Source organism: Mycteria americana, chromosome 26 (genome assembly GCF_035582795.1).
Source record: "Mycteria americana isolate JAX WOST 10 ecotype Jacksonville Zoo and Gardens chromosome 26, USCA_MyAme_1.0, whole genome shotgun sequence".
Classification (NCBI taxonomy): Eukaryota; Metazoa; Chordata; class Aves; order Ciconiiformes; family Ciconiidae; genus Mycteria; species Mycteria americana.
In genome coordinates this window covers 1,927,322-1,938,608 of record NC_134390.1, presented here as the reverse complement: position 1 = coordinate 1,938,608, position 11,287 = coordinate 1,927,322, and the positions used below count along the sequence as shown (strand labels likewise).

Below are 11,287 nucleotides of genomic sequence, written 5' to 3'. Positions count from 1 at the left end.
ACTGGGAGCGGTGCACAAGGGCAGGATGAGACGAGCCCGGGGTGGCCGCAGTGATGTGCCGGGCTGCGCCGGGCACACACGGGGATGTTCCGGGAGAGGCCGACGTCCCACGGGGACCAGAACCCCCCAGATGGCCACGCTCCCCCAGGCCAGCTCCCCTTTCATCCCGGGGGGCTTCGCCCTCGCCCCCAGACTATCAGCAGTGCAAACCCCAAGAAGCAGGAGGGCCGGCAGCCGCAGCCGCCCCGGTGCAGCCGCAGCCCTTCGTGGGCGCAGGGAGAGGGTTGGCACGAGGCTGGAGCGAGGTTTATTGTGGGATCCGGTGGTGCCGGAGCGATACACGGCAGCTACACGGTGTTGAAGCAATAAATTAAGCCATGCAGAAGCGCCGGGGTTTCCTCCTGCCACGTCGCCTGCTGCCCGATGGGGGAGGTTTGGCAGCTGTTAAGCGATAAAATAGCTTTACACTTTATTAAATATATTAAATCTTAATAATTAAATAATTACGGAGTAGGGCGCAAAGCTGGTTCTGCTGAACATCCTGGTCCTGTCCAAACAGCCCCGAACGTGGGGTGGTTTTGGGGATGGCGGTGAGCGGCGTGGGCTGGAGCCGACTGCAGGGTGCACCAAAACACCCCGGAAAACACCAAAACGTTGCCAAAATGTTGGAAAAGGGGACTGCCGGCTGCTCGTCAGGGAAGGATCAGGCCACCACGGCTGCAGTTGCCCCTGTCTCGGCGGGTCCCCGCGGCACGGGGGATGCTTGGGCCGTGCTCGGTGCCGGTGGCTCCGCGTCCTGGGGAGCCCCAAGATGTGCTGGGGTGTGGATCCGGCCCGGCTGGGGGGGATGCTGCCCGTGGTCCATCCTTTCCCCGCAAAATCCAGACCTCCTCCGGCAAGAGGCACGCCAGGCACCGCAGCCCTGCCGGGGAATTCCTGCCGCCGCCGCCGAGCCCACGGCATCCCCGCTGCCAACGCGCCGGGCAGGCAGGTTTGGGCAGCACCCGTTGCCTGCGTGCTGCGCCAGGCGCCAGTGATGGGATGGGTGCCCGGCCAGGCACGGGGGCTGCGGCAGGGGACGGTGCCGGCTCCGGCACCTGCTTGCCCCTCAGCCGTGGCGTCTGGCCGGGGGGCTTGGGGTGAGCCAGCTCCAGGCGCCCGCTGCCATCCCCGCTGGGCAGGCGAGACGGGCCGGCGTCAGATGACGGATCCGGGGGGTATTTTTGTAACCGGGCTGGAAGATTCCTCCCTTGCTTTTTTTTTTTTTCCTATTTTTTCCCTCCTTGCAAATTAAAAAGGCTCCAAGGAGGGGTGGGAAAGGTGGGGGCTGCGAGCAAAACCCCCTCTGTGACCGGGAGCCATCCCAGCAGCGTTGGCTTCGCCGCCATCCCCGGCGCAGCCTGCAAGCAGCTCCGGCACGTGCCCGGCGTTCACTGCTCCGGCTTGGGCTTTTCCAGGGAATTGTTCAGCTTCTTCAGCGTCTTTTTAATCCGCAGGGCGGTGAGGCGGGCCGAGGGGCTCTGGTACCAGCACTCCTTCATAATCTTCGCCAGCGCCGACAAAACCTGGGGGAGGCACAAAACGAGGGGAAAATTGAAGGGTTTCATGGGGAGCAAAGGTCCGGCTCAGGGCGGGAGCGGGGCGGCCCCCCCGGGACTTACCGAGTCGGAGAAGAGGCGGTTGGGGACCACGGGGGTCTGCTGGTCGATGCACACCACCTTCTTCATGTCCTCGAAGCTGGGGTCGCTGGGGACAGCGTCGAAGAAGGGCGGCCGGTACTCCTCCACGATGCCTGCGGGAGGGGGGGAAGCGTGAGGAGGGGGTGGGTGGGGGGACGCGGGGTTCACCCCCCACCCTGTTCATCACAGGGTGCCCGGGGGGCCGGCACGACCGAGCTGCACCCTGCCTTGGGGGGCATGTGGGGCCCCGGGAATTGCAAGCGTGATTTGCCGCACTGCACCGGCGGTGATGCCGCCTGCGGGGTGCAAGGCTCCGGCCCTGGCTGCACCGCGGGACCTTGCCGGGACGGCACGGGGTGGCTGGGGCCGGCTCCAGCCCCGGCTCTAGCATAGCTGGTGGCTCCAGCACCAGCTCCAGCACTGGCAATAGCCCAGCACCAGCCCTACCGTGAACAACGGCTCCGGCACGAGCTCTAGCATCAACCACGGCTCCACCACCACCTCTAGCACCGGCACCAGCTCCCGGCACCGATGCCACCTCGCAGCCCTGCACCTCCATCCGGCAGCCCCACGGCAAGCCCGCCAGCTGGCCCAGCTAATCTCCACTTAGTGCTTCCGTATGTCCGTGTGTCCATGGGGTTTAACCCCCCCTGAGCTGCCCCAAGCACCCCCCGTCCCGGGGGGTGGCCCCCGAACCTCGGGGTGCCCTGGAGCCCCTGTCCCCGATGCCCTGGGGCCACGCAGGGGCTGCTCAGCCCATCCCGGAGGGCGAGGGTGCCTGGAAGGGTTAAAACCAGCTGGCTGAAGGTCGTCCCCTGCACATGGCGTTGGTAATTCGGAGTAAATGTTTAATCTGAAGGAGCCCCACGGCGGTAAATGAGATAATCCCGGCCAGACTGCGCCTCGGGGGGACCTCCCGCCTCACCCGCCAGCGCCCACCATTTAATTAATGCTTCTCATGGACTTTGCTGGCAGTGAGCGGTGCTGGCCGGGCAGCCCCGAGGAGGGTCCTCTGCAGCGTGGGGGACCCCATCCCTGTCCCCATCCCCGTGAGCCAAGCCCCGCCGGCCGGAGGTCCCGGCCGTGGCCGGCTTCCAGGCAGCGCTCGACGCTGCTTGTTTTCTAATCAGCGCTGAACAAACAAAGCGCTGATTGAGTCTAATGGGCCCTTTAATCAGGGAGCTGGGTGCTGACACTAGATTACAGTGTTTATAATTTACAGCTAATCTTCTGGGCGAAGGGAAAGAAAAAAAAAAAAGAACATGAAAAGGAGGGAAGGAGGGAGCGAGCGCGGAGCCTCGCCGCGAGCCGGGAGCGCGGCAGCCGGCTGGGAGACGCTCACCGTTCACCACTGTCCGCCGGGTGATCTCCCAGAGCACCAGCCCGTACGCCCAGATGTCCGTCTTCTTGTAGGACTCGAAGCAGTCAGTGCGGATCTGCTCGCTGAGCACCTCCGGGGCCATGTAGCGCTTGGTGCCCACCCGGGGGTTGTTGCCGATGTCCAGGTAGTCGCTGCCTTGAGAGTGCATGACGGCCAGCCCTGGAGGGATGCCGGCCCCGGTCAGCGCCATGCTGGTGCTGCATCCCCAGGATACCGCATCCCTGGGGCACGGCGTCCCTGGGGCACGGTGTTCCTGGGGTACCACATCCCTGGGGCACGGCATCCCTGGGGTACGATCCCTGGGGTACCACATCCCTGGGGCACGGCGTCCCTGGGGTACGGCATCACTGGGGTACCACATCCCTGGGGCACGGCATCCCTGGAGTACCACATCCCTGGGGTACCACATCCCTGGGGTACCACATCCCTGGGGTACGGCGTCCCTGGGGTACCACATCCCTGGGGTACGGCATCCCTGGGGTACCACATCCCTGGGGTACCGCATCCCTGGGGTACGGCATCCCTGGGGTACCACATCCCTGGGGTACGGCATCCCTGGGGTACCACATCCGTGGAGTACCACATCCCTGGGGCACAGCGTCCCTGGGGCACGGCGTCCCTGGGGTACAGCATCCCTGGGGCACGGCATCCCTGGGGTACCACATCCCTGGGGCACGGCATCCCTGGGGTACGATCCCTGGGGTACCACATCCCTGGGGTACCACATCCCTGGGGCACGGCATCCCTGGAGTACCACATCCCTGGGGTACCACATCCCTGGGGTACCACATCCCTGGGGCACGGCATCCCTGGAGTACCACATCCCTGGGGTACCACATCCCTGGAGTACCACATCCCTGGGGCACGGCATCCCTGGGGTACCACATCCCTGGGGTACCACATCCCTGGGGTACCACATCCCTGGGGCACGGCATCCCTGGGGTACCACATCCCTGGGGTACCACATCCCTGGGGTACAGCATCCCTGGGGTACCACATCCCTGGAGTACCACATCCCTGGGGTACCACATCCCTGGGGCACGGCATCCCTGGGGTACGGCATCCCTGGGGTACCGCATCCCTGGGGCACGGCATCCCTGGGGTACGGCATCCCTGGAGTACCACATCCCTGGGGTACCACATCCCTGGGGTACCGCATCCCTGGGGTACCACATCCCTGGGGTACCGCATCCCTGGGGCACGGCGTCCCTGGGGTACCACATCCCCGGGTGCTGCATCCCACCCCTATCTCACCCAGGTCTGCGATGCAGCACTGCCGGTTGCTTTTCACCAAGATGTTCCTGCTCTTCAGGTCACGGTGGGCAATGGCGGGCTTGCCCTGGGTGCCGAAGATCTCCACGTGGAGGTGGACGAGGCCGCAGATGATGGAGGAGGCCAACCCCAGGCAGGTCTCCACGTCCAGGGTCGTCCGCTGCAGGTAGTCATAGAGCGAGCCGTTCTCATGGTAGTGGGTGATGAGCCAGAGCTGGGTGCTGGAGTTCCTTGACGTCATATCAGAGGCGATGAAGCCTGGACAGGGAGAAGAGCTGGGACCGTGGAGCCGCCGCGCAGCCGCCCCCCAGCCCCCCCGGCTCCCCACTCACCCAGGATGTTGTCGTGCCGGAGGAGGACGGTGTTGTAGATCTCCGTCTCGCGGAACCATGACTGCTCATCCCGGGAGGAGAAGATCTTCACGGCCACGCTCTCCCCGTGCCACACGCCTCGCCACACCTCGCCGTAGCGCCCTTTGCCTGCCACGGCCATGGCACTGCGTGACGCAGCCCCTCCGGCCCCCGACCCCCTCCCCACACCCAGCGTGATGAACCCAGCTCCCGGTGTGGAACAGCAATGGGGTGGTGCAGGGTCCGTTGACCTTGGCCAACTGCCACCCACCTACCCAGCCGCTCTCTGCCTCTCCCATCAGCAGGACAGGGGGAGAACTTAGGGTCTCTACAGGGTTTTGGCTGAGCTGGTGGGGTCCAACCCCCCCTCCCGGGTCTGGCGTCGCAGTGCCGTCACCGGCTGCTGGGGGAAAGGGGTCCGGCACGTGCCCAAGCACCAGCTGGGGGGGCCGGGGCAGTGTCCCCCCACACCTGGCCGCCCTCCTTACCCACACACTCCACGAGGGTGATCTGCCGAGCCACTGTTCGCTGGACGAGGAAAGGTAGCCCTGAGCCGCTGCCCGTGGTGCAGTCGTCGTTCAGCAGGTCCTGCGCAGCCGGGGCGGCAGCAGGGTCAGCCCGGCGGCCACCCCACGCTCGGCGCGTCCCTCCCTCCCACAACTCGGGGGCATTTGGGGTCCCCCCAGGAGCTTACCCACCTCTAAAGTGCTGTCTCCCACCATGGATGCCTTCAGCATGAGGTCCATGTCTCCCAACTCGCTTTTCTTGTGGCGGTGCTGGGCCACCTTCCAGCAGAAGAGCCCTGTGAGAGCTGCGAGGAGGAGGAGGGCGAGCAGCGGGACGAAGATCATCAGCAGGAGGTTGGGCAGGGAAGGTGTCTTTCCCAGGGCCTCTTCTCCTGGAGGGGGAAACGATGGATGGGAGCGTGAAAGTGGTGCTTGGGCTTGGAGCTGGGAGGGTGGCTCTGCATTGGGGTCAGCCCCATGGATGGCAGCTCCGCAGGCACAGCCCAAGAAGGAACAACCGAGGACGTCTCGCTGGCCCTGTCCCCCCTGGAAAAGGGTGACCCTGGAGGTGCTGAGTGAGGAGGAGGATGATCTGGAGACCCAACCACATCTCCAGCCACGTGGACAGCTCTGCCCCTCTGGGTCCTCGAAGGGGACCATGCCCCCGTACCTTGCAGGAAGATCTCCAGGTCGGCGTTGCACATGCTGGAGTCGCAGCACCTCATGCCGTACTGCTCCGTCACGGGCGTGCGGCAGTTCTCCAGGATGTTCTGGGAGAAGCAGCCCCTGTGCTGGGTGATGATGCCCTCCTCCTTCCTCTTGCTGACGAAGCACACCTTGCCCGTGCAGGTGGGCACGGTGCAGTGCGGCACGTCACAGGCGCACAGCAGCTCATCTGCGGGCACGAGGAGGGGGCACGTTGTGCCGTGGGGCCACCCCACTGCCCGGTAGCTTTGGGGCCAGTGACATCTCTCCTAAAGACTCTTGAACCAAATTTTGAGAGCGGGCAGGCTGGGACCGGCAGGGTCCAGCCTGGGGAAGGTGGCTGTGGGTGCCCAGCCCAGGGAAGCCCATCCTGAGACCTCCTGGAAAATCGCTTGCTCCTGGCTGGGACCCAAGCGCCAGCCCCAAAGCTGGGAGTCTCCTGTCCCCGCGCCCCCGGGAAGGCAGCGGAGGGGCCATGCATCCAGCCCCACCATCTGGGATCAACTGGGATGCACTGGCTCACAGCGCACCGGGTCGCATCCTGCCCACGGGGTCCGGTCCCAGGGGACGTGGGAGCACCCCACGCTGGGGCCGCCTGCGGGAGCTGCGTCCCAAGAGCCGGGATGGGACCAAAAGCCCCAAACTCAGCCGGTGCCTCCCCAGCGGGTGCCGTGGGCACGCTGTGTTTCAGGAGCCGGGTGCCAAACCCGGGGTCTTTCCCGGAGCTTTCCCCGGCTGCCCCGAAGGCGTTTCCCCGTGCCGGGGTGCCGGAGCGGCACAGGGGGCAGCCGGGGTGCCGGAGCGGCACAGGGGGCAGCCGCGCTCCCGACCTCCTGATTTAGCTCTGCCCTTTTGCGCAGAAAATATCCCTCCTGGAATCAGCGAGTTCAGCGCGAGGGCAGCCAGACAGACGGTGGCGAGGGGACGGATGGACTGCGGCGAAGACCGTGCGGCTGTGACCAGCCCCTCTCCTGTGCCCGTCACCCCCCTGCCCCAAAGGCTGCCCGGTGCCAGGGCCATGGGGCAGTGGCGCGGCCGGGTTGGTGGCCCCGTGGGCAGGATGGGGACCCGGGGGGGGGGGGCTCGTCCCCCCCGTGAGCTCTGCCGCTCCTCCCTGGCACAGCCATGCTGCTTCGGTCCTCCCTGCACAAGCACCCAGCCTGGATCCATCCCCAGGTCACCCTGGTGCTCCCCCGGCACCACGAGCAGCTCATCCCTGCTCCCCGCCGTCGGCACCAGCGCCCCTGGGAAAAGCCACGTTTTACAGCACGTGCATGCAAGCCTTTACCCCATCTCCCCTCCAGTGACGTCAAAGCACTTGATGAACCGTAATTAATTAAGCTGAGATCCTCTCTGGGAGGCAGGTCACCGTCCCAGAGGGGAGAAGCCCCTTGCTGGGGACGGCGCGGGTCCCCCGGGAGCCCTACCTCCCTCGGTGCTCGCTCGAGGCGAGCTTGAACGAGCTGCCCTCCGCAGCGGTTTATTTTGAGCGGAGCAAGCGATGACGTTGCCAAAGAGCCGAGGGTTTATTTTAACCCCCCGCGCATGGCGGAGAGCGTCAGGCACCGGCCGCCTTCACCGCATCGGTTTGGTACTCACCGGCTGCGAAGCCAAGGGAGAGGGTCAGCAGCGCCAGCACCGCCCGGCCGCAGGCTCCGCACGGCATCTTCCTGCGGAGAGCAGAGGGGGTGAGCGGCAGCCCCCCGCAACCCCCCGCAGCCCCCCGCAACTCCCCACAGCCCCCCACAGCCCCCCGCAGCCCCCCACAACCTCCCGCAGCCCCCCGCAGCCCCCAATCCCCTGAGGGGCTCATGGCCGGGCCGGGGGCAGCCGCGGGGACTTTGGGAAGGAACTGGAGGGCTGCGACGAGCGATGAAGGTCAGCGGGGAGGGAGAGGACGGGCGGAGCGGTGCGAGGTAGGATGTGCCGCTTCCAAGCGGAGTTCGGCTCCGGATGTCCCGGGTACAGCCCTTCCTGAGAGCAGATCCCCGGGACCTCTCGAGCTCGGGGAACCTCCCGACCACGGCGCGGGACACCGCACACGGCCCCACGGCGCTGGGGAGCGCTTCGAAACGGGGACCTCGCCGTGTCCGTGCTGCCCCAACATCCTTCCTTCATCCCGGCGATCTGTATTCCAGCATTTCCCACCGTTCCCGTGGCTCCCACGCCGCAAAAACACAGCCGACGGCAGACCCCATGGGCTCGGCAGCCGCGGAGAGCGCGGTGATGCCACGGCACCGTTGGAGATACCGGGTTTGGCAAGACCCGTGCCACAGGACGGAGCTCAAAGCCCCCCCGCCGGCGCCGGAGCCACCGGGTGCATCTGGCCCCGGTCCAGGGCTCGGCCCCGGGGGGGCTTTTGTACGGAGCTTATCGAGGACACAAGCAGAGGCTCTGCAAGCAGCCAAAAATTCCCCAGCTGCGCCCTTGGGGGAAGTTCTGCTATTTTTTCTCTTCTTTTTTTGCCTCGTAAAAAAGACGTTTCTGCCAAGCCAAACACGCCGGAGCCGGCACTGCCCCCCGCCCCTTGCCCTGCCGGCATTGCTGCCCCTTTCACATGGCTGAGAGCTCGGCCGGCGGCGGCCGGGGCTCCCCAGCCCCTCCTCGGCTCATTCTTCGTGGTTCCCGACATAAACACGCCAAAGTCTCCGTTTCCTGCAATTGAAGGAGCCCTGCCCAGGGCCGCCGGGACAGGAATCAAGATTGTTTAGATTCTGGCCTTGATGGGGAAGCGAAGTCACGCAAGCCCGACCCTCGAGAGCACACGCGTACGTGGCTGACCCAGGCAGGCTCCGGCTGCGGCGTAAAACGGGCTTTTCCTCCCCAAAATAGCTCGCTTGGTTGTTGCTTGCGGGGAGGAAACGGTGACGGGGTCCTGGAGCCGGAGGGCAGGAGCGGGGTCTGGTCCCGGGTGCCCCGTGCCAGGAGCAGTGCTCAGGCTGATCTCCGGCTGAAGCAGCCGCCGGTGCCTCGGCTGGCCCGGGATCAGCTTTATTTTAAAAAAATAAACTCCCCTGGAGCTGGGCTGCTGCTCCCCGAGCCTCCAGGACGCTCCCAGCCGCAGCGCCTTTCCTCGCAAGCCCGAGAGCTACGAAACGCGGCCTTTTAAAGGGGAGCCGAGGCTCCTCGGTGGTGCGTTCCCTTCTCGGGGGCACTTCCATAAAATCCCCAGCCGTTAGACGGCTGCGGGGTCTTTACCATGAAACGCAAAGCGGTCGAGGGCCTCACCACCCAAAACTTTGCTGTACGTGCAACAACACCGCGTGGATTTCTGATGCTAACCGAGAGCAAACCGTAACCCAGAGCCGTCCCCGGCGTCCCACGGAAGAAACGTCCCGGATGCTTCTGTAACGGGTCAACCCAGCCCTCGTGTCCCCGGCCCCGGCCCCCATCTCCCTCCCTTCTCTCGCACACCGCAGCTGCAGCTCACGCACCCTCCGGAGCGTCCTCGCCTCGGGGGGTGATGGCAAGTCACGCTGCCACGTTACATCCTGCCATCCTTCGGGATTTGCAGCGGCATCAGGAGAAGGAAAAAAAAACCCAGTTAAAACCTCTCGGAGCGGGTGCAGGTGCTGGCAGAAGCGGCCGGGAGCGATAGGCAGCCGTGCCGTGGCGCTGGCCGGCCTGGGGGTCCGGAGCAGCCCCGGGGAAGGGGAATGTCCCTGCCATCCCATGGAGAGAAAAGCAAAGGGGCTGTCGGGGGGAGAGGGAGCGGAGGGCGGTGGGAGCCTGGGGAGGGGGTGGCTGGGTGCGATCCTCCGGGACGCGCGGGACGGCTGGAGGATCCCTCGCTCTTACCGGGGCGGCTCGGCAGAGCTTTGCAATCCCGGCACTTCCGCCCTCCCCTGTGGTTTCTGCTGCTCCCGGGGAGGTTTTGCCGCAGGATGCGGCTCGTGACTCAGTTCCCCTGCGTCGCCTTCTCACAGGGAGCCAGACGCGGTGGAGACCGTTGCGCCGTCTGGCCGGGCAGTGCCGGCACCAGTGCCCGAGCTGGCCGCGGGGAAGCAGGGCGAGCCAGGCGTGTGCCGGCTGCCGGCGGCACCGGCTGCAGGTGTGAAGGGCTGGATGGACACCACGTCAGAGGCGGCAAGAGCTTTGCCACCGACTCCCAAAGCTTCAGCCTGGTTGCAGGCAACGGACAGAGGTTTTCCTCCCTCCTCCCCACGGCCGCAGGTTGGCCACGCACGCAGCAAAGCTGTTTGCATCCTCTGGACCCTCTGGTGCCGTCGGTGCGGGAGGGATGGATGCAACTCCCAGCTCAGGAACTCGCACGGCTGGGCTGTGCCACCCCGGCCCCTCTCGCACCGACGGGCATCGCTGTGCCGTAAACGAGAGATGCAAAGAGAGCGGCGAACCCAGCTCGCGTTCGTCTCTTCGCGGGGCCGGCGTTGCATGTGGCTCCTCGTGCGGAGCGGGGAGGAAGGGACTGTTCCTGCCCCGACCTCGCTGCAGGGTTCGAACGCCGCCGGCGCGGCGGAGCTGCCACAGCGCGGCTCACACCGGCTTCGCTTTAGGCACTTTGCTCTGAAAACGGAGCCTCTGTAGCGGCCGTTCGGCTCTGCCTCGCCCACCCCTCCTCAGAGGGACCCGGGGTTTGGCTTTGTAGAAGGGGTGCGTCGAGGCGGCGCGTCCTGTGCCGTCGCTGCCGTCGGTGCCGTCGGTGCCGTCGGTGCCCCGCGGCCCTCGCTCCAGCCCCCGGCTAGCGGAGCTGTCAACTTTCCCTTATTTTTCCCCGTGCCTTTTCAAAATACACCCAAATTCCCCATTTCCTATGTCAGCTCCGGGCTTTCGGTAGCAGCCGCGTATTATTTCAGCTCTTTAGCGAGGACCTAGGGACTGATCCTGCTACTACTGCACTGGTGTAAATCCGGATTTACGCTCCCGGCTCTGCCAGAGCTCCGATTCCAGCCTCTGCTACACTGACATCAACCTTGGCATCCCACCGAACGCGAAGAAAATCGGGGCCAAATCCTGATTTCGGCTGCGCCGGGGTAAATCAGGAGGGAAGCGCCGAGCTCGGTGCAGCCCCGGACCCCGCGAGCGCACGGCACTTCCCCACTCACCTACAGCATCCGCGTCCCGTGGGCACCCGCGGCACCGCCTGGCCCCGGTGAGCCTCTCCCAGCCGCGGTCCCGAGCTCGGAGGCGGCGCGCGGGGCTCAGCCGGGGCAGCTCCGCTCCGTGCCGTGCGCCCCGGCTTGGAGGAGCTTCATGGGTCCGCTCCCCTCCTGCTGCCCCTCCTGGCACCACGGGGGCTCCCGCGGCTGCGGCGGCGCCCGTCCCGGCGGGGAAACGTCTTCGTCCCCGGCCCGGCCCCGGGGGCTCAGCTCGGCGGCCCCGTCGTCCGAACGCAGCCGCTTGGCAAGCGCTCTGTGGTCTGGATGTGGGAGTCAA

At 66.0% G+C, this 11,287-nt stretch overlaps 1 protein-coding gene across 2 annotated transcripts; it reads right to left on the bottom strand.

Moving 5' to 3' along the window:
* Nucleotides 1–290: 290 nt before the first annotated feature.
* ACVRL1 (activin A receptor like type 1) lies at nt 291–11,287 on the bottom strand. Of its 2 annotated transcripts, XM_075525334.1 has the most exons (10): nt 10,957–11,287; nt 7,493–7,563; nt 5,859–6,083; nt 5,381–5,580; nt 5,171–5,270; nt 4,665–4,811; nt 4,315–4,590; nt 3,022–3,219; nt 1,662–1,792; nt 291–1,565 (listed from the first exon to the last, which is right to left on the bottom strand). In XM_075525334.1, exons 2-10 carry the CDS (start codon nt 7,557–7,559, stop codon nt 1,431–1,433), a joined length of 1,479 nt encoding a protein of 492 aa, XP_075381449.1. In that variant the 5' UTR covers nt 7,560–7,563; nt 10,957–11,287; the 3' UTR covers nt 291–1,430. The 2 variants fall into 2 exon arrangements, with proteins under 2 accessions (XP_075381449.1, XP_075381450.1); XM_075525335.1 differs by lacking the exon at nt 5,859–6,083.

Coding starts and splice junctions, on each gene's coding strand:
- ACVRL1 (XM_075525334.1), bottom strand. CDS start 7,559: ATGCCGTGCGGAGCCTGCGGCCGGGCGGTGCTGGCGCTGCTGACCCTC. Junction 5,271..5,380: donor TGGGAGACAGCACTTTAGAG/GTGGGTAAGCTC, acceptor CCGGCTGCGCAG/GACCTGCTGAACGACGACTG. Junction 4,812..5,170: donor CACCCTCGTGGAGTGTGTGG/GTAAGGAGGGCG, acceptor TGGCCGTGGCAG/GCAAAGGGCGCTACGGCGAG.